At 57.1% G+C, this 21,530-nt stretch overlaps 1 protein-coding gene across 8 annotated transcripts in view; it reads left to right on the forward strand.

The window, feature by feature from the left end:
* The window catches only part of DAB2IP (DAB2 interacting protein), a 194,479-nt gene extending 175,704 nt beyond the window's left edge, over nucleotides 1-18,775 (forward strand). For 7 of the 8 annotated variants that reach the window (XM_046655211.1, XM_046655201.1, XM_046655191.1 and 4 more), the window contains 7 exons: nucleotides 1,115-1,316; nucleotides 3,310-3,488; nucleotides 5,541-6,429; nucleotides 7,179-7,331; nucleotides 9,633-9,826; nucleotides 14,609-14,696; nucleotides 15,578-18,775. In XM_046655211.1, coding sequence (XP_046511167.1) covers nucleotides 1,115-1,316; nucleotides 3,310-3,488; nucleotides 5,541-6,429; nucleotides 7,179-7,331; nucleotides 9,633-9,826; nucleotides 14,609-14,696; nucleotides 15,578-15,745 — 1,873 coding nt within the window. In that variant the 3' untranslated portion in view covers nucleotides 15,746-18,775. The remainder of the gene's footprint in view (nucleotides 1-1,114; nucleotides 1,317-3,309; nucleotides 3,489-5,540; nucleotides 6,430-7,178; nucleotides 7,332-9,632; nucleotides 9,827-14,608; nucleotides 14,697-15,577) is intronic. The other variant, XM_046655221.1, reaches the window with a different exon arrangement.
* The last annotated feature ends 2,755 nt before the right edge of the window (nucleotides 18,776-21,530 follow it).

Below are 21,530 nucleotides of genomic sequence, written 5' to 3' on the forward strand. Positions count from 1 at the left end.
ATCACACCTGGTCCCAGCCCTTCCCAGCTCAGCACTTGAGCAGGGGAGAGAGGTGTAGGATAAGCAACAGAGCGGTGATAGAGATGTGCGTGCTCCTAGGAGGGCCCTAAGCTTGTTGAGGGGGAAACAGGCTTTCTCGAAGGTGGGCTCCCCCAGCTGCATGTCTGGGTGAGGCGTTCATCTGCTTGCAGAAGGACGGCACGAGCAGAGGCAGGGCATGCTGTAGGGGGCTGCGTGCTGGACGCATGAAGCACTGTGACCTTCCTGAATCATCAAGTGCCAGGCCCAGAGAAGTAGGAGATGAGGCCCAGGAGTTCAGCAGCGACTTCAGGACCAGGCAGGGCAGTGAGAGCCACCACAGGGCTGTAGACAAGGGAGAGGATGGCCCTTATCTGTTCAGGGTTCTGAAAAGGTCAGCCTGACAGCAGTGGGGCAGGTGGGATGGAGGGAGCAGCGCTGGCAGCTGAGAGACCTGGAGGAGGGCCTGGTAGAAGCATTGTGGGAGGCGGCAGTGGCTGCAAGGTCAAGGGGTGATTAGGAGGTGAAGTCATCAGGTCTTGCTGCTTGTGGGGAGGGGGAGGGAGGACTGGAGGATTTGACTGCGCCAGGCGTCTGGCTCAGCTCTGTGGTGGATGGTGGAGTCCACTGAGGGTAGGGAGTACAGGAAGAGGGCATGGGTTTGGGGTTATGGCATGACGTGGTCAGGCTAAGTATGAGGGGAGGTGCTTGTGTATGTATGTGTCTGAAAGGTTAGCAGAGAGACCTGGCCCGAGCATGGATCAAGAATCATCTGTGCTCCAGGCCATCGAAACTTGGGGGAATAGAGGAAGGAGATTGTGACGGGCAGTGAATGGGGAGTAAGGGCCGCAAAACATTCCAGATCCTGTGAGAAAGGTCCGGAAAAGGGTCTCTGGATTTGGCCATGACGGAAGTGGGTCCTGAGTCAGAGCACGTTGGTTGGCTAGGGGAGTGCGTGGCGTGGGAGCTGGCCACAGGAGGTGAGGAGGGATAGGAGCTGAGGAGGTGGGTGTGTCTCATTAGGGGGCTTCCAGGCAGGGCTGGTTATCTGCGGCCGGCCTTGGCCGGGCGCTCACCCCGTCTGCTGTCTCTCTAGGTTTGGCAGCAAGGAGGAGTACATGTCGTTCATGAACCAGTTCCTGGAGCATGAGTGGACCAACATGCAGCGCTTCCTGCTGGAGATCTCCAACCCCGAGACCATCTCCAACACGGCAGGCTTTGAGGGCTACATTGACCTGGGCCGTGAGCTCTCCAGCCTGCACTCGCTGCTCTGGGAGGCCGTCAGCCAGCTGGAGCAGGTACCTGTCCCCATGGGGCTCTGATGGGGCCAGGGGCACCAAAGATCGCCGCACAGCTTGCGGGTGCTCTTCCTTCCAGGGTGACCCTGAAGGTCAAAGGTTCTCCTGTATGATGTGCATCAGCAGCCCTGCCTGGGTGCCAGAGCCTGAGCTTCCAACCCAGGCCCTTCGGCATGCACCAGGGACCTCTGGGCCCTGTTTCCTTGGCGGGGAGAGCCACATGCACTCGCCAGCACTTGGTCGGGGAGCCCACTCTGGGTCCCGGAGCTTCGGCTGTGCCTCCACACACGGGCGCTGGATAGACGGATTCCACGTGTGAAGGCATACTCCCTACCTGTGAGAAATGTAATCAGACTTAGCCGCTTCTCCAAAAATGGCCTTGCTCTGGGTTTTGAGGCCACTGATATGAAAACGATAGACTGAAGATGCTGCACCTCCACATGTCAGGCAGGAAGTTGCGAGCCTTTCCAGAATTTCCCTTGACCATGAGTTGAAAAGATTATTCCTTAGACACCTGTGACATTGCTGCAGCCATTTGGTGTGTGCCCTCCATGGCCTGGGGTTCCCCAGCCCACGCTGTGAACAGGTTCTTGCCGACAAGGGCCTGGTCTGCCAGGATCCACTTCCGGAATACCTTTTGCTGTCTAGGGCTCCCAGAGACCGCCTTACAAAAGCAGTTACTGCTGGAGCAGGGTGGGGAGGCCTCCCTGCTCCTGTCCCATTCCCTAGAGTGACCACCCAGCGTGCTCTGCTGTGCAGCGTTCTAGATACATCTGTGTGTGTGTGTAAGTGCACAGGCACAAACATGGAGTTCTTTTCCTTTTGTCTTAATGTGAGAACTTACGTGTGCACTCCAGCATATGTTTCTCACTCCCTGTATTGTGGGCATCTTTCCACAGCAGTCCATACTGCACTGCATCTGTGACCTTTCTAATGGCTGCAGACTGTCCGTCATGTGACTGCACAGTTTATTTCACTGGCTCCCTATTGCTGGACACTAGGGTTAGTCCAGCTTTTCCCTACAAACAGATGCTGATACGATCATTGCTGCTCAATTCTGTCCACAGCCCTTTGGCTGTGAGAGACACAGGAGGGAGAAATGGAAATGAGGGCCAAGGCCCTTTCTTCCTCCACTTGCTGCCACCACCAGTCACTCTAACTGCCACCACTTACTGAGCCCCTGTGCCGGCTCCCATCCTCTATCTGTACAACCAGGCAGGAAGGACAGACGGTGGCAGCGGCCAAGAGAGCTGACAGTGTGTAGCAAGGATTTGTAATTGTTCTGTCTCTCAAGTCTCTGCTGTATCAGCTACACAAGTTTTCACACTTTGTTTTTGCACAAGTCCTACATGGAAGCCAGTGAATATGTCAGTGCTGGCAGAGTCCCCTTCCCCAGCTCGGCTTGTGGCCTGGGATTCTAAGCACCATCAATCTAAACTGTGACAGCAGTGTTCACATGAGCCTGGGTGCCCCCCTCTGCCTGACTGTCCATTTGTTATTGTCTGACAGGCAGGTGATGGTGACTACTCTGGGCCTGGACTGTTTCCACTGGGGCTCAGGTGTCAAAGTAGGTCAGCCCCCAGCCCGCCCTGTGGAGTAGGTGACGTGGGAGGGGCCGCCCCAGAGGCCTCTCGGATGGGGAAGTGTCAGTGTGGAGAATTCTGGGGTTCCACGTGGTCTTTTCTCCATTGAGGGGGCCCTGAGGTAGGATGATCTAGAGTGAAAGGCTTGGACTGGGTCAGCGTTTCTCCCTGTGGGCCTCACGCTCTATCCCAGAACTATCTGGGGAGCTGGGGAAAATGCAATTGGCAGATTCCTGGGCTCCCCATCCCCCTCCCAAACCTATTCGGTCTGACTGGTGGGGGAGAGCAGGGTCTGCATTTCGGACTGAATCCTCAGCAGTTTTGAACTATAGTGGCTGCAGTACACCTGGCCTCCCCAAGTCGCCCCAGTAGGTCACGCCTGCCTCTTGCTCCTTGCTGTGTCTTTGCAGAGCATTGTGTCCAAACTGGGGCCTCTGCCTCGAATTCTGAGGGATGTCCACACAGCACTGAGCACCCCGGGCAGTGGGCAGCTCACAGGGACCAACGACCTGGCCTCCACGCCTGGCTCTGGCAGCAGCAGCATCTCAGCTGGGCTGCAGAAGATGGTGATCGAGAATGATCTCTCTGGGTAAGAGCTGCCAGGCGTGCGGGGTATTGTGGGGTGCACATGCAGACAAGGCACAGCCCATCTGCAGTCTCATTTGAGGAGGGTGGTCCCTACACCAGCGTTTATAAAACAAGCTGGGTGAGACTCAAAACGTGTTGTGCAGGCCCTGAGTGGTGAACCTCCAATGGGAAAAAATCAGAGAATGCTTCCTGGAGGAGGTGGAACTATAGTTTTGAGCTTTTTAGGAGAAGTCACATTTCCATTGGTGGAAAAGGCATTCTAGGTAGAGGGACTAGCAGACAGGCCTGGAGAAAGACAACGTGTTCTGTTGAAGAACAGTCACTGTTCCCAGATACCTCCAGATCGATCACCTGGGTGTGTGTGAAAAATACCTGTCCTCCTGGCGTTTCCTGGGCCTGAATGAGAATCTCAAGAAGTAGCACTTGGGGCTGTGTGTTTTCAGCAGGAACTTGAGTGACTCTGCAAGGCTTTGGGCCTGGGAGCCCCAGAAAACGTGAGAGATGCTAAGGCCCAGCCCTCACTCTGAGCCCTCAGCCCCAGGGCAAGTGCCCTGTAAGTAAAACACACATGCGATGGAGGGGGAGGCACAATGTCCTCGAATGTTGATGTCAAAAAGAGGACATTCCTTTAAAACACTTGACGTTTATACTGAACCATTTATGCCCCACTCGTTTGCTCCCTTCGCCCAGCAGGGCTGTCTTGGGCCAGCTAGTGAGGATGAGGCTGGGGCCACAGAGGTGGGAGTCGGGTCTCATTCTGAGGTGGTGGCAGTGGTAGGTCTTAAGTGAGGGAGGGTGTTGAGATCAAGAACCTTTGGAGATGTGGTGCGCAGGACCTGAGGCCCAGGAGGAAGCTGGAGCTATAGAGACCATCATGCCACTTCTCAGGTCCCTCTGAGTCCTGGGGGTCTATTCATACAACTGCCAACACCTTGGCTGAGAGGTGGCCAGGCACATGGGTTCTGAGGACTCCTGACTTGGGCGTGCAGTGGGACAGCTGAGGCCCACGACTGCTCTGGGTTTCTCCTGGCTCTGCCTGCTGCCCTTGTCCACTTCTTCCCAGCCCACAAGTGTTTGGCCCGAGTGCCCAGAGCCCGCTACCTAAGTCCCATCAGCTGTGGCTTGGCACTTCCTCTCCATCCCAGACTCAGCCACCTCCAGCTCCCCGTCACAAGCCTGAGTCAAACCCCCACGTCCTTGCTGCCCCAGCCTACCTGTTCACCCCCCCCCCCCCCCCCCCCCCCTCCAAAGCCCACCTGGCCCCAGCACGTTGTGCCTTCTTCCTTCCGAGGAGCTGGCTTCTAGGAAGGGGCCAGGGAGCGGCTGGAAGACCTAGGCAGGGCGCGGCTTGCCACTGCAGGTGCGGACCCTCCCTACCTGAGTCATGCCTCGAGGATCCTCCTCTCATTCCTTGTTTTTGCCAGGAACACCAGCCCCCGCCTGCCAGTCAGACAAGGGGTGGCAGCAGGAGGCTGCGGAGGGAGGCTTCACCAGGCTCCACTTTGGTTATCAGTCTGATTAGGATCAAGAGGGAAGAGGCAGAGGGAGCCCCCCGGCTTTGAAGTTGGACTTCTCAGTGCCGGACCCTTGGATAGCAGAGAGCGCTGCGTTGTGGGTTTGGGTTTAGCTAAGGGGAATTTTCCAGCATACTCAGGCCTTAGCACGCATCATCTCAAGATGCAGCTGAGCGGGGATAGGGCCTGCCGGGCATCCTGGTCTGGAACTAGCAGCGCTGGCCCCTACAGCAGAGGTTCCATGCAGGAGCAGCCATCTCGGCCCCTCAGCCCCCGTGGTAGCCTCTGCCAGAGTCAGCTGCCTGGGCCGTAGTTTGCTTCTGCACCTGGGCCACTGGCCCCCAGGCCTCTCCCACTCTTGCTGCCCCAGCACCTCCCCTGCCTCCCTCCCCTCCCCTGCCTCCCCTCTCTTCCCCCAGCCCTGGCTCAGGCCACCGGTCCCGGCAGGTTGGCGGGGCTCTCGGTTTGGACCCGCCTTGGCTGCATTCACAGTTCTTCTCTTCCCCCTTCTTTCCCTGTGTGTGCTTGTCTCCCTGCAGTCTGATAGATTTCACCCGGTTACCGTCTCCAACCCCCGAAAACAAGGACTTGTTTTTTGTCACAAGGTCCTCCGGGGTCCAGCCCTCACCTGCCCGCAGCTCGAGTTATTCGGAAGCCAACGAGCCCGATCTTCAGATGGCCAACGGTGGCAAGAGCCTATCCATGGTGGACCTCCAAGACGCCCGCACGCTGGACGGGGAGGCGGGCTCCCCGGCGGGCCCTGACGCCCTCACCACCGACGGGCAGACACCTGCAACTCAGCTGGTGGCTGGGTGGCCAGCCCGGGCAGCCCCAGTGAGCCTGGCAGGGCTGGCCACCGTCCGGCGGGCAGGCCAGACGCCAACCACGCCGGGTACCTCCGAAGGCGCACCAGGCCGGCCCCAGCTGTTGGCACCGCTCTCCTTCCAGAACCCCGTGTACCAGATGGCGGCTGGCCTGCCGCTGTCACCCCGTGGCCTTGGCGACTCAGGCTCTGAGGGTCACAGCTCCCTGAGCTCCCACAGCAACAGTGAGGAGTTGGCGGCTGCTGCCAAGCTGGGAAGTTTCAGCAGTGCCGCCGAGGAGCTTGGGCGGCGGCCTGGGGAGCTGGCACGGCGGCAGATGTCGCTGACTGAAAAGGCCGGGCAGCCCACGGTGCCAAGGCAGAACAGCGCTGGTCCCCAGCGAAGGATCGACCAGCCGCCACCCCCACCGCCTCCACCACCTCCTGCCCCGCGTGGCCGGACGCCACCCACCCTGCTGAGCACCCTGCAGTACCCACGGCCCTCAAGCGGAACCCTGGCATCGGCCTCGCCTGATTGGGCTGGCCCTGGAGCCCGGCTGCGGCAACAGTCCTCCTCCTCCAAGGGCGATAGCCCTGAGCTGAAGCCTCGTGCGGTGCACAAGCAGGTCAGTGCTGCCGGTCGGAGGCCAGGCTCTCGGGCCTGGGGGCCCGTCATACCCCCTGTCATGCTGCTCCTCCCCATCATTTCAGCTGTACCCAGCTCCATCCCATGCTGAACGAGGCCACATTCAGCTCCTCCCACCAACCTGCCACACACACTACCCCTCCCCTCCTCCCGGGCCCCACTGGCCCCTGCCTGAATCCTGGGAAGCAGGGACACTGCTGCCTTAAGGTTTCTGCCAGTTTCCCCAGGAACAGCTGCGGTCAGGGAGGATGAGGGAGGGGTCCACCCATCTCCAGTTGCAAGCCTGTTAAAGCCCTACCCAGGGTAGGATTCGAGCTGTCCTCACAGGCCCCCAGGCCCCTCTCCCTGGAGTGCTCTCACAGGCTGAGCTGGCCTTCAGGGCTCCGCGGCTGCAGTGCATGGGCGTCTCCTGTCACCAGGGGCTTCACGCAGCACATGGAACGGGCGTGCTTTGGGTTGAACGCCCAGCCTGCAGGGGCTGAGCCCGCCCGCGCTCGCCTGGGCAGCAGAGAGGAGCACTCACCAGGCCTCCCAGCTCTTGCCTGCTTCTGGCTGCCTCTGAGAGATGGGGTCCCCTCTGTCAGGGCTGCGTGGGCAGGTGCCTGGTCAACTGAAGGTCCCCTCCCTGCCCTGCCTCTGAGACACTTGTCCCCGTGGCTCATCTGGTGCCGCTCCCCGCCCCCTCCCCTCTGCCTCCCTCCAGCCCCTCACAGCTGTGTTTCATTATAGGGCCCTTCACCTGTGAGCCCCAATGCCCTGGACCGCACGGCTGCTTGGCTTTTGACCATGAATGCGCAGTTGTTAGAAGACGAGGGCCTGGGCCCAGATCCCCCCCACAGGGATAGGCTAAGGAGTAAGGAGGAGCTCAGCCAAGCAGAAAAGGTAAAGCTTGACCCTGGCAGTGGGGGCAGGGTGGGGCTGCCTCCCTGCGGCAGCTGGCAGGGTTCTCACCCCGAGATCCCTGGCTGAGGGGCGCTGCTTGTTCTGCCAGCGGCCAGTCCCCTCTCAGCCTCCAGTCCCATGTGAGGACAGCGGACAGAGGCATCTGGAAGAAGGGCAGCAAAAGGGGTTTAGCTTAGACCTGACGTTTCCTGTGTGGGCTGCACCTGAGACTCAGTTGGGAATTATACTGAGTCCAGACTCCTGGGACCTGGTCATCAGACCTCTGGGAGGCCCCTTCCCCGAGTGACCAGGCAGCCAAGCTCCTGAGCATCCGAGACTTGAGGGCCAGGGGTGCCCAAGAGGCGCACGGACACCTGGGGAGCCTCATGCGTCGAGGCAGAGAGGCAGTGGGTCCCTGAGATGGCTGGGAGAGCCTACCCCAGCCAGGCCCCCGCCCCTCTGGGTCTGTGCTCCCATGGCCCGGCTCTGTCCCAGCCCCGGTCACCACCAGGGCCTGGGAGAGAAGGAGCCAGCTGGGCGGGCGAGAGGGGAGGTCAAGTTGCTACTGAGATGTTTTCTTCCCCCAGGTGAAAAAAAGTTGGACATTTTAAAATATCCACATCCCAGCCCACCTTACATGTCTAGTTTTTGGGGGCACAGTGGGGTCCTTCTGTCCTCTAGAATTCTCCCACTTGTTGTGGCAGCTGCCCTGGATCTGTATGGCTGGTTCTTGTCTCCTTCTGGAGGCCAAAGCCCAGGTAGACACAAGACCCCATGCGAGGCCCCCCAGAACAGCAGCCACATCTGCCACTTACACGGGTATCCCCCTCTTGGCCCCAGGAGAACCTGTAGCAGCCACTCCAGCAAAGGCATGGAGTCAGGGTGCAGCTTTCCCTCCCCCGCCCAGAGTGAGGTCCATGCCCATGCCGCATTCTGCCACCCCCCACCATCCCCTTGGTCTACTGCATCCACCCGCTTTCACCATAATTACGTGAAGGGGACCAGGGGACATGGGGCGCCGTGCTCCAAGAGCCAGAGTTAGGCTGGGGAGCAAGGAGGGCCAGGCTCCCCTCCCCCAGGCTCCCTGCCTGAACCCAGGGCCAGGCTCTGCACCTTTCTGAGACTCAGATTCCCTTTGCGAATTGCAGGGATTGCCCGAACAATTGCAGGGGTCAGGCTGCAGCTGGGGTGTCCCTTTTCCTCATTGTTCCTTGGCTGAGCTAGTGAGCGGCTGCTTCTCTCACCCTCTTTGCTGCTAACAACGCTCACGGGCAAATCCAGGAGGCCTTTGTTCCGTTGAGCTCCCTAGAGACCTGGTCCTGCCTATCAGGGAGGGCCCTCCCTGCCCCTCTCTGCCCCTCTCTGGGCAGCTGAGGAAGTCTGTGATGGGCCACTTCTCCTGGAGCTAGGCTCTCCTATGGGTCCAGCCTTGCCTCAGGGGATCAGATTTGGGGTGGGGCTGGGTCCTTACCAGTCTCTGGATCTGCTGCCTCCTGACCTTTGGGTGGTCCTTTGCTTATGAGTGAATTGGGCTCCTGAGGCCGAGACTCAAGGCGAGGCTCTTCCTGCCTCCCTCAGTCCCTGTGTTCTCACGACCCCTGGCCCCCAGCTCCTTGATGCTGGTGTCGACTCTGCCTTGCCCCTCTGTCCAGCCTGCCCAGCTTTCCAGCTCGCTGCTTCTCTTGCCGCTTCACACATCCCCCCTCTCCCCAAAGGCTGAACGTGCAGGGCTGACTCAGCTCCTGAAAGCCCAGAACCACCCTGCCTTGAACCTCTCTCTCCCCTGCTTCCCTGTGCCACCGCCCTGGCTTCAGGGTCAAATAGAGCCTGGGCGGCTGCGGTCTTGCCCCACTGGTCGGTCCCTCTCTGTGTGACTGGGTCACCTCATCTTCTGGGCCTCAGTTTCCCCTCCGGTGGAGCCCCCTCCTCTCAGGGCACTGTCACATCTCCTTAATATATCCAAAGGTGCTGTTAACCTAGGTTTGTTATGAGAAGCCCAAGGCCCTGGTTAAACCCTTACTCCTGAGATCTGGGTTTGAGTCTTCATCCCCCTCATAGCTGTAAGGTCAGGCTGGAGAGCAGGAGAGTGGAGTGGGGAGAGCCCCGGATCGGGGAGAGACCTCGGTCCCCTCCGTCTGGGCTCCTTGGGCGTCTCCTCGCTGTGTGAAGTGGGCTGGGATGGCGATGGCCCCTGGGCATTCCGAGCTGGGCTCCCTGCCACCCTGCGCTCCTGCTTGGGCTCATGAGGCTGTGCTCTCTTGTCCTGGGTGCTGTGCCCACGGCACGCTGCCCTCTTGGCAGGACCTGGCAGTGCTGCAGGACAAGTTGCGAATCTCCACCAAGAAGCTGGAGGAGTATGAGACCCTGTTCAAGTGCCAGGAGGAGACGACGCAGAAGCTGGTGCTGGAGTACCAGGCACGGCTCGAGGAGGGTGAGGAGCGGCTACGGCGGCAGCAGGAAGACAAGGACATCCAGATGAAGGGCATCATCAGCAGGTGAGGGCGGCCTGCTCTGGACCCAGTCCTGGCCCCACGTGCACAGAAGGGGCAGACCTGTCCACTGCCCTCCTGATTGAGGCAGGGGCTGATCAGCTGTGGGATGAGCCATTGTGGAGAGAGGAGGGAAGAGAGCATCCCAGGCAGTGGGGACAGTGTGGCACAGGCCTGGAGGTAGGAGGTGGCCTGGAGTGTGGGGAGCCCCACACGGTGCAGTGTATGTTGATGGTAGAATGCAAAGTTGGGCATGGCAGAAGTGAGATCAGCCAAGGCCAGCTCACGGAGGGGCTGTGGCCTTGTAGGGAGTCATGTTTTCTTGGTAAGCACTCAGGGGAGTTTAGAAGCTGTATTGGGGGTGCCAGGAAAGACAGTGAGGATGTGATGCAGGGCAGAAGTAGGAATGAACGGTCAGATACATTTAGTGGGTGACAGTGGGAGGTGAGAGGGAGGAAGGAGGCAGAATAACCCCCAGATTTCTACCAAGAGCATCTCGGTGTGTCATGGTATCAGTTACTGAGCTGGGGAATTTGGAAGAGGAGCACTTTGGGTGGGGAGGGAGGAGAATGACGATGGCAGTTTTGGATATGTTGAATTTTAAGGTGCCTTGGATTAAGATCCCCCTGGATTATCTGGGAAAGATTTCCAGGGGGATCGTTGGCTTTAATGCTGACTCTCGTCTTTATTGATGGCTTATATCATGTCCTGTCTTGATCCCCCCTCCCCCGCCCCGACTCCCTATGGCTCCAGTGGGCACACCCTCATCAGTATTGGCAGGCAGGGAGTTTGCTCAAGGTGTAGTGTCCAGGCCAACCCCAAGGGTCCCAGTCCTGGAGTTTACTTCCTTACGACAGTAATATCAGGTAAAGAGGAGACAGTGGATTTACAGCTTGTTCGTGTATGTGGTACAAGAGCTCATCAGCAGCATAGATGAGCAGGTGCATGGGAGCCGGGACCCTCCTGGACCTGGCCTCATGCTTTGTTCCCTGCAAAAACCCTTCCCAAATGCCTCCTATTTAGACCACCTGTTTCTCTGCGCCTAAATATTGTTTGCTTCATTTACCTGTGTGCTTTTTCATTGTAAAATGGTTAGCATGAGCAGAGGGCTTATAACCAGGGTGACTAGCAACCCACTGTTCACTTGACGCCAGCTCTGATCTTGGCTCAGCTCGTCTGTGTGCTTTCAAGAAGAGAAGTACTTTTCAACCTAACCACCTCCTCCTCTTTGTGTCTATTCTCTGAGGGGTGCATGCTCTCCTGAGTTCAGTGGCTCACTTAACATGTATTTTTAGCCAATCGTGGTATGTTTGCTCCCTAACAGAAATGTCGGTTAGCTTAATTTGGTGGATAGCGTTGTTGAAGTCTTCTATATCCTTATGGTTTTTTGTCTACTTGTTTACTGTTGTTCTGTCACTTATTGAGAAAAAGATATTGAAGTTTCTAATCATAATCATGGATTTGTCTGTTTCCCCTTTCATTTCTGTTGGTTTTTGGTTTACACTGAAACGCCATTCCCAGATGCACACACATTTAGGATTGTTGCGTACTGTTGGTGAACTGACCTCCTTATTATTATAAAATCTCCTTTGGCTGTCATAATATTCCTTGCTCTGAAATCTATTTTGCTTGATATTAATACAGCTGCCCCAACTTTATTTTGATTAGTGTTAGCCAGGTATATCCTTTTCCATCCTTATACTGTTAACCATCTATGTCTCTATAGAAAGTGAGTTTCTTTTACAGACACCTTATTATTGGTTCTTGCTTTTTATCTAATCCAACAGCTTCTGCCTTTTTATCGGAGTGTTTAGACCATTTACATTTAATATAGTTGTCAGTATAATTTATGTTTATACCTATTATCTTGTTACTTGTTTTCTATTTGTACCATCTGTTTTGTTCCCTTTTTTCCTGCCCTCTTTTGGATTGAGTACTTTTTATGATTCCGTTTTGTCTTCTTTATTGGCATATTAGCTATATCTCTGTTGTGGCTTTAGGACAGGGGTTGAGAACTTTCTGTAAAGGGGCAGATAAATATTTTAAGCTTTTGGGCTGTAGGGTTTTGGTTGTAACTATTCAACCCTGGTGCTATAGCGGAACTGTTTGTATGGTGTGGCAGATAGCCATACCGATTCGGCCCTCACTCTGGCTGTAATAGTGGGGACTCTCATTATTTTTGTCATCTGTACTTAGTGTACCTTTTTTTCTCGCTGTTTTTAAGATTTATATTTTTATCACTGATTGCCAACAGTTTGATTATGATGTGCTGGGTGTGATTTTCTTCATATTTCTTGGGTTTGTTGAGCTCTCAGATCTGTGGTTATCTAGTCCCACCTGCCCAGTCTGTTTTCTGGGACCCCCCCCCATTGCACATATGTTATGCTGCTCTGTATTGTCCCCACTGATGCGCTCTTCTTTCCTTTTTCTCTTTTGTTTTTCTGTGTTTTGGGTAATTTTTATTACTGTGTCTTTGAGTTGACTAATCACTTCTTCAGTGTCTAGTCTGCTATTAATCCTGTCTAGTATTTTTTTCATGTCAGATATATTTTTCGCCTCTAGACTTGCAGTTTGGTTTAAATTCTGTCCGTTTCTCTTCTCATGCTCATACTTTCTTCTATTTTCCTGAACATGTGGAATATATTTATTTGTTTTAATGTCTTTGTCTACTAATTCTATCATCTGTGACATTTCTGAGCCTCTTTTTGTTGATTAACTTTCTTCCTAGTTATGGGTTATATTTTCCTCCTTCTCTGCATGCTAGGGATTTTTTGGTTGGATTCCAGACGTTGTGAATTTGACGTAGGTGCTGGACGTTTTGTGTTCCTTTAAGTATTTGGAGCTTTGTTCTGGAACACAATGATGTTACGTGGGGTCAGTCTGCCTCCTTTGAGGCTTACTTCTCAGCTCTGTTGGAGTGAGTCCTGGGCGGCCTTCGGTCTGGGCCTGCTCTGGCTCCCCTGCTGAGGCAGTTTCCTTCTGGGCATTCTGCTTGATGCCCCTGTTAGCACGTCTTTCCACTCTGTCTGGAAGGAACGTGAGCTGTTTATTCCTGGGTTGTCTTGAGTGCTCCTTCCCAGTGGAGCTTCCTGGCCTGGCTCTTTTCTCACAGGCGTGCAGACCAGCCCTTGGCCAAAGACCCAAGGGGACCCCTCAGGAGATATGTGGAGTTCTGTCTGCATCTTCCTCCTCTCTGGCACTGCCCCGAGAGTCCCAGCCCCTTTGCCTCCCTGCCCTCGAGCATCTCCTCCACTCTGTAACATCGCATCCCTCCTTTTCTTCAGCCTGGACTCTTCAGACAGTGAGCAGGGCTCCCCTCACGGTCCCTTCTCTCGGGAGTCACTGCACTGCCTGTTGTTTGGTGTCTGGAAACCCTTGTTTCATATACTTGTTTGGTTTTCTAGTTTGGTTTTTTTTTTTTTTTATGGCAGGAGGGTAAATCCAGTCTCTGCTGTCACACTGTAGCTGGAAACAGAAGTCTCTCCCCAAGTGTAATCTCCCTTCTGGTTGAGACCACCTGAGGGCCTTCCTCCCCATCCCTCCCCTCCTCCACCTTACAGGCTTTGTTTGCTCAGTGACTTCCCGTCCTATGACACGGAATCCCCCTTGGGGTAGCCCCACACTCCTACCTCCTGATTAGTGCTCCCTGACCCCTGAGCCACTGACTTCTCACGACAGCCCCGTGCATCCCTCCCCAGCACCGCTGACCTGCCTGTGCATCTACTGTGAAACAGGCCAGGTGCTCGCCCAGGGGATAGGGGACTGCTCTGCTGGGCTGGAGAAGTTGTGCAGGTAGAGACTGAAATGAAGCCTTGGGAGTAGATGAGCTTGTGTGAGAAGAGTGTGTAGAGGGAGAAGAACGGAGGGCTGAAGCAGAGGCCTGTGGAGCCCTGGCGTCCTAGGGGCAGACAGGACAAGGTGTCTGCAAAGTGGAGGCGAACCCGGACAGTGTGGGATGTGGAAGTTAATGGAAGAAAGTTGGAAGGGGGGAGCGATTAACAGCCATTGACAGGTGCATGAGAGACAAGTAAGATGTGGCCAGGAAGGGTCTCAGGGAAGGAGCAGCCCATGACAGACCCACGCCTGCCTTAGCTCTGAGCTCCTGCAGAAGGTGCTTCCATCTGCTCTGCTCACTACCCCACCTGCAGACCTGACTTGCCCTTCTAACGTCCAGTTCATTGTGTGTACCACCAACTCCCCCGTCTCCGGGATAGTCAGCTACTTCCTGCTCTCTGTTCCCTTGGTCGCTGAGCTTCCCCTGCAGGGCGTAGCTACTGTTTGTCTGTGTCCCTGCTGCCCTGTGAGTTCCATGAGGGGGAGGACTACACTCCTTCATCTCGCTACCTCGAGTGCCCAGCACAGCCTTGGTAAACACAGTGGGTGGAGAAAGTTCTAGAGCCCTTCAGGCCCTTCGTCTTCCCACCCATACCATGAGTCCTATGACATTAGACCACCTGCCTGGCTCTGGGGCGTCCAACACCCACTCCTACCCCCTTGGCCCCTGGAAGAACATCAGGAGAGGGGCAGCCCTGGGGCGTCTGGGGATTTGGGGACAGAATTTGGGGCAGGCGAAGTGTAAGGAAGGAGCAGGCCCAGCCCCTGTCAGGTAGGGGCCAGCTAGAGGGCTCTGTCACAGGCATGTGCAGGAGGTGAGTCTATGGCCCACAGAGGGGCTGTCCTCGTATGTCCTCTGTGCAGGTGGGATGGCTTGTTCCTACCAGTCCCCACACCCACCCCCTCACCTGCTTCCTCAAGTGCCAGCCTGACTGTCCTTGTCTCTGGTCGCAGGTTGATGTCAGTGGAGGAGGAGCTAAAGAAGGACCATGCGGAGATGCAAGCAGCTGTAGACTCCAAACAGAAGATCATCGATGCCCAGGTGGGGGGCTCTGGCCCTTTGGTCAGCCACAGGTGTCAAAGGGGCTTAGGATAAGAGGGCGTGACTTTGGCTTTTCCATGTCCTCCATCATACCCCACTGCACAAGCTGAGAAGGAATAGGAAACCAGGATCTCTGCTCTGAGAAGTCAGACTTGAGGGTCTCAGTGGACCACAAGCTTGCTAGGATAAGCTGTGAAAGAGGTGGGACAACTCCCCCCCTGCTGGGACAACGTGGTGGGTATTGCCTTTCACCAGGGGTACTGACCAAAGAGTGGAAGCTACTGGGAAGAGAATGGGGAAGACTGGGGGTGACAGCAGGCTGGGCAGAGGAAGCAGGGGGGGCTCTTGTTCAGAGCTGTGGCTTCCTGTGTTGAGAGGGGAGACATGTAAGAGACTAGCCTCCAATCTCCTTCACCCAAGGCTGTGCGTTTTCCTCTCACCCGCCCAGGAATAGGGCCGGGCCTTGCTCAGGCTGTAAGTGCACAGACTCACCAGGAGCTGTGACCTCTGTGTGTTGCACATGCACATCAGCACCTGCCCTCGGGGCCTAGGGTGGCTGACAGAGGACAGCACTAGAGCTGTTCTGTTCGGGACGAGAAGCAGGCGATGTGGTCAAGATGTTAGGAAGGCAGACTCAGGAGGTCTTGGTCTCCCCTGGCGAGGCCGTCTGCTCCCCAGCACGCCCGCTGCTCCACAGCCTTGATGCCTTTCCCACGCTTTGCACGCTGTGCGCTCCTGTCATCCTGCGTCTCCTGCAGGCCACCTTCCGCCCCCTCCTTGTAGGTGTGCACAGCCCCAGGGAGGTCCCTTGCCCTGCACGGTCCCCATCTGGCCCAGGAGCCCAGCCTGTGACCCCAGGCTAACACCCTCTTTGTCCACAGGAGAAGCGCATCGCCTCACTGGATGCCGCCAACGCCCGCCTCATGAGTGCCCTGACCCAGCTGAAAGAGAGGTACAGCATGCAAGCCCGTAACGGCATCTCCCCCACCAACCCCACCAAATTGCAGATTACTGAGAACGGCGAGTTCAGAAACAGCAGCAATTGTTAACCTGCCCGAGGAGGGAGGAGCCTGCCCAAGGAGAGGGAGGACTGTGGTGGCCCAGGGCAGGGTCTCGGCCTGGGGAGGAGCGCCCCCACAGTCGCAGCCCCAGCACAGGGGGCAAGAGGCCAGGCGGCCGCCCCCTTCCCTCCACCCGCGGTCCGAGAGGCGGCCACAGAGGGAGCCGCGAGAGACTGACACTGCGCGAGCCCGCTCCCCTCTCTTCCAGCCCAAGGAGCGTGTTCGGTGCAGGCCAAAGAGACTGCACGCTGGGGAGTGGGGACAGCCTGGTGGGAACAGGGGGCCTGCCAAGATTTGTCTCTGTTGGTTCTTGAATTTGGTGCGTGTCACCTTTCCTCCTTGAGCTGGCCAGGTGCATGTACCCCCACACCCTCCCTAGGGAGGGAGCTGTCCGGAGAGGTGGAGGGTTAAAGAGCCAGGGGCCTTCCCCTGTGGCTTCCCTCACCTCCTCAGGGGCCCAGGACTCCCTGGCAGCCAGGCCCCTGCCCTGTGGGACCTGCCCCTCGGTTCCAGGAGCTGACAGGTTGGTCAGCAGGCATGGGGAGGGTGGGGAGGATGGAGCTGCCAGAGTTCCGTAGCCCCTGCCCGTCTCCACCCTGCACACCTGCCACCGCGTATAGCCTGCCGGAGACCCCTCCTGGCTGTGAGGAACCGAGGAGTCACCCTGTCCCCAAAGTTCCTGCCTTTCCCCTCCCTCCCTCCCTTTCTTACTCGTTCCACCAAAAGAGGCTCTTTCTTCTGGGCTCTCGCACCTGCGGGGAGGATCCAGAGCTTCCCTCGCTTGCCCCACAGCCCAGGCCAATGCTCTGGGGCTCCCCGAACCAGAGATCTGGGCAGAGTAGGCCCAGAGGGCACTGCACGTGGTGTCTCCGCTCTCCTGGGGCTAGGGAGCCAGGGGACAGTGGCCCTGCAGGGAGCGGCCACCTTGGTGCTCACCCTGAGAGAAAGGCTGATCTTTCCTGATTGATGGGTTAAGAAAATTCTAACGCCTGCAGGCCCTGAGAAGGTGGATAACTGTGACTTTTTTTCCTTTCACAGTATGCATTAGAAACAAAAGCCCGCTTGCTCGCTTGCTGGAACACAGGGGCCTTTTAAATTGAGCGTGCGCACTGCATGGGAAATAGCGGCCCTGGAGGATGTTAGACTTGCTCCCTCTCCAAGACAGCAGCGGCCTGCACCAGGCCCCGTGCGTGCGGCGGCCTCCTCACCCTTCCCGGCCCAGCCGAGGACCCAGGCGCTGCAGACAGGGGGGGCACACCCACAGCTGGGGCTGGTTTTCCTCAGCTCTAGGCTGTTGTGTAGCTTTTCAGCCCTCCCGCCGCCCCTCGCGGGACACAGGTGGGCAGGAGCCTGGGTCTCTCTCGTTCCTCCCTGTTCCCAGCCCCGGCCCTGGTGATCTGGGGCAAGAGCTGGGCGTTTGCCCCGCGGTGGAGCAGAGCTGGGTGAGTCAGGAGCCACCCCTCAGCCTCAGCCTCAGCCTCAGCCAGCTGAGGAGACCCTTGGAAAGACCTCTGAGCACCTCCTGCCCCTGGGGCTGGAGACATGCTGCCAGGGCCTGACTTGCCCCAGAACCCACCAGGAGGGGTGAGGGGGTGTGGCCCAGACCCCACTGCACCCGTCCTGGGCCTGTGTTCTGGGAGGGGGCTCTGAGATGAAACCTGTAGCTCACTTAGGCCGGAGACATGCTGGTGGGGAGAGGGGACCATCAGGGGTCACAGACCTCAGGAAGGAAGGCTGTGGGGCTGAGGCCCTGTCCCTGCTCCTGGCCTCACAGGCAGGGCCTGGCCCCCGTGATGTCCTCTGGTTCAGTCTCGCACCCCCACTGCCCAGTGAGCCCTCCCCTCCTCCCTCTACCCCCTCCCACCGATGCCTCTTAGAGTGACCTCGGACTGAGCACCTCTTAGCAATACAGGGGGAGGGTCCCAGGGCCTGGACAGCAGGGCGCAGGAGGCCAGCGCGGTGGCCAGTGCTGGCGCCCTTGGCGCGGGTTGTGAGCTCTCAGGCCGAGAGCCTTATTTACCTAGTGCAAAAACTGTAAAAGTGTACAGACTCTTCACAGATTTTTATCTGACTTGCAAGTCTGATGATTTTTGTAAATGTTCTTGGTGTTTGACTGTAATGTACCTATTTCACCTAATGGATGTACATAATCCTTTCGTCCTGGTGCTGCCGAGGGCTGCCCGGGACCGCTGCTCTCCGATGGTTTTTATTTTATTTTTTAATCTAGAGAACAGTATTGGGCAGGAGGAAGAGGTTTGGGATTTGGGTGTTGGGGTTTTTTCCCTGCCCGTGGCATTTATTTGTTGGCTTTGCAGTGTGCTGTCTGGGTGGGGGTGATGAGGACACGTGCCCTGACTGGGCCAGCAAAGGGGGGCTCCTCCTGCTGGGGCCGCAGAGAACCCGTGTCCTGGTGTTGGACGCTGCCTGCCGCAGAGCTGGTTGGCAGAGGGCCCGGGGTGGGGAGTGAGGGAGGGCAGTCCTTGCTCGGGGAAGACCGAGGCCCCCGGGCCCCAGGCCCAGACTCTGCTGGAGGAGGCTCTCCCTCCCCTGCTGACACGCGAGGCCTGACTTTTTTGCTAATCTTTGTTTCGGGTGAAGGAAACTGCCAAACTTCCTAAAGGGAAGACTCTTTTCCGACTGCCCAGAAAGGGGCGTGGGGAACCAAGGGCAGAGCTCCAGTGCCCCCCACCCTACAGAGCACCTGCCCCGGGTACACCTCTCTCCTCCACCCCGTCCGTTTGCGGAAGGCAGACAGTCCAGGGAAACAGCTCCTCTTTTCTACACACTCGGCCCAAAGCCGCCCCAGCCCCCGCACCGCCTCCCTGCTCCCCTTTTGTAAGTATGTGAAAAGGAGAAAATGCAAACGGTGGAGTCTTGGCCGGAGCTCCTCCCTCCAGCCAGGACTTTTAACTATGTAATAATGTACAGAGAAAGTCGTTGGTGTTCTAAGACTGTGTGGCTGTGCAATTTCTGTACATTTGCAATTAGAAATATTAAAGATTTATTTAGCTATTTTAAGCCTGACTCGCCTCTCCATTCAGCTGTGTCTCAGGAGATTTTCCAGGGGTCACCCTGGAGTCGTGGGCCGATATTGTCCTTTACCAAGGGACCCCAGCATTTGGTTCATGCTGGTGGCAGTTGTGGGCAGGGGAGACCCCTGAAGCCAGTGGTAGTGGTGATTTCAGCTCACTGAGCGACCTGGGATTGTCCCCCGCTCCTCTGGCTTCCCCCTGGCTCTGACACGCTTGGACGGGAGGTCTGTGCTGGTCCCTTAGTCTCCCAGGGGGGGCCGTGCGGCCCCTGCACTTGCCCTGCAGCGAACCCTGCTCCTACCAGGCTCTGCGTCAGGTGCTTTCCCTGAAATCTGCCTCCAGGAGGGGAGACTGAGGGAGGGAAAGAGGTTGGTCCAGGGCCACCAGCTGGTGGTGACAGCTTCCAATGCCTGGAAGGCCCGACTCCTGGTCTCTCCTGAGCCACACGCACCTGCAGCGCCGAGCCCAGGGCCTTCACTGGGAATAAGCCAACCCCCAAGCCCCTTTGGCTGCACCTCTGCACAGGGGCCCTTGAAGCCCTGGGTCCTGCTCAGCAGGGCCTTGGCACCACACAGCAACCCCGAGGGTCAGTGCATCCTCTTTTGACGCGTGGGGAGCCTGGCTCAGAGCAGGCAAGTCCAGGCCCCAGCCCAGCCCTGCAGAAACAACACAGACACAGGCACCGCGGTTCTGTAGGGGGCAGGGCTGTAGCTGCTCAAATCTCCAGGCGAAGACCCAGGTCTGTCACCTGCATGGTTGCCTCTGCTCCTGCCAGGACTCGAGAGCACCTCTGTCCAGCATTCCCAGAGAAGCCCCCGGGCTGCTCCTGTGCTCGCCCTTGAAGCCGCTGGGAGGGCTGGCTCTGAGGCAGGGGCCTGGGGTGCAAGGGAGCTGTATGCCACTGTCCACGCTCCCCAGCCTGACTCCCCAGGGCCCCTTGTCTGAGCCCAGGGATAGCTCCAGACTTGTGTGGTTCTGTGGAAGGAGCTGGGGCTGCATCCTGCTCCCCAAACCTCTGTTCCCGGAGACTCAGCCATTAGGAAATGTGAATTCCCCACGCCTGCCCTGCCCTGCCCTGCCCTGCCCTGCCGTCCCTGCCTGCCCCATCGCTCCTCTCACTGCACTCCTCCCCCACACCCCCCCTCAGCCTGGCTGACTGCAGCCACCTGCCCAGCACCCTGGCCTCTCCGGGCGCTCTCAACCTCTAGTCTCCTCTGAGGATCCCGCCTTCCACTTCACCAGCCACCCCTGGGGCCACACCCTTGGCTGTCTTCACCTACCACCTCTTAGAGAAGCATCATCTGTTGTCTGTAATGGCAGGCACCAGGCTTTCACCCCCATCAGGCCCTCCTCATCCATCTGCGCCCCAGATGGTCCCCAGGCCCCTTGTGCCTTTACTGCCTTCCCCACCCGCCTAGACCCTGTCATCTCCCTCCTCAACCCCTCCCTTGACACTATTTTTTGACCACATCGGCCCTGGGTCTACGCAAAGGCCCGAGCTCTCTGGGCCACTGAGCACTGCAGGAGACAAGCGAAAACGCCCCCGGTTCCCACCATGCCCTTCATGTTCCTGCCTCCACTCCCAGCTAGGCCTTCCTCCCCCAGCCTCCACCTGGTTAGCCACACTGCCTTCCTCAGATCCCAGCCAGATGCTCTCCCTGCATGAGAGCCATGCTGCCCCACTGACCCTTCCCTGACCCACCACCAGTCTGGCTCCCCAGCCCTCACCCCTGGAGCCCCAGGAGACAAGGCGACCCTCTTCCTTCCTGAGGCAGCCCCCGGCCAGGGGCCTCCCCCTCCCCCTTTGCTGCCTTAATGTCTCCTAAATCTTCAGCCTCACCGCTCTTTCCTACCGCATTTAAAGTGCCTCCCATCTGTTCCTCACCTGCTCCTGGCTGGGGTTTCTTCCCTCCCCCTCAGCCAACCTTCTTTAGAGTGTTCTGCTTACAGGGACCTGCTGCCTCCGCCTCCTCACCTCCGCTCTTTCCCCAGCCCCCTGTAACCTAGCTGCATCTCCCACGCCTCCACCACCTCATTGCCAAACCCATGGGCCCCCTCGGTGCTTCCGTACCGCTGTCCCCAGCCCCCAAGCTCGGGGGCCACCATCCCTCTGCTGGGGCAGTGCCACATAGACAGCGAGCGTAGAATTCAAGGGAATAGCAATGAATGGGACAGAGAGATCATTTCCTGTTGAAGACAGAAGGCATTCATAAGGATGGTACACAAGCTGTGAACCTCCACAGGTGGGTTAAGTAGCGTCAAATAGGAAAAAAAAAAACCTGCTGAAAATGCAAAGGAAAAAATCGACAGAAATAAATTGCATTTGAGACTAAGGTACCACCAGTATTAGTTTATTATAGATCAAGGAGACAGTAAGAATGCAGGATATTTTAATAATGAATAAGGTTTAGTAAGCAGGGGTACATCAAGCTCTTATGCTGGAGAGAAAACACCTTCTTTTCGAATACACCTGGAACGTTACCCCAAGTTGACTATACTGAGATAGGAAAACCTCAGAAAGTCGCCCAGAGAGACAGTTTGAGCCACATTCTGTGCCTTGAAGCAATAAAACTGGAGATCAATAATAAGTGTTTAATTAGAAAAAAATACCATCAAGAAGTTTAAAAAATATTGAGTCAATAGAATTAGATTTTTTGAAGCAACTAGTCTTGCAATTAAATGTGGTATATTGAGCACACACATTTATCTCTTCTCCTCCCCAAATACCACTATATTGACAG

This window comes from Equus quagga, chromosome 1 (genome assembly GCF_021613505.1).
Source record: "Equus quagga isolate Etosha38 chromosome 1, UCLA_HA_Equagga_1.0, whole genome shotgun sequence".
NCBI lineage: Eukaryota > Metazoa > Chordata > Mammalia > Perissodactyla > Equidae > Equus > Equus quagga.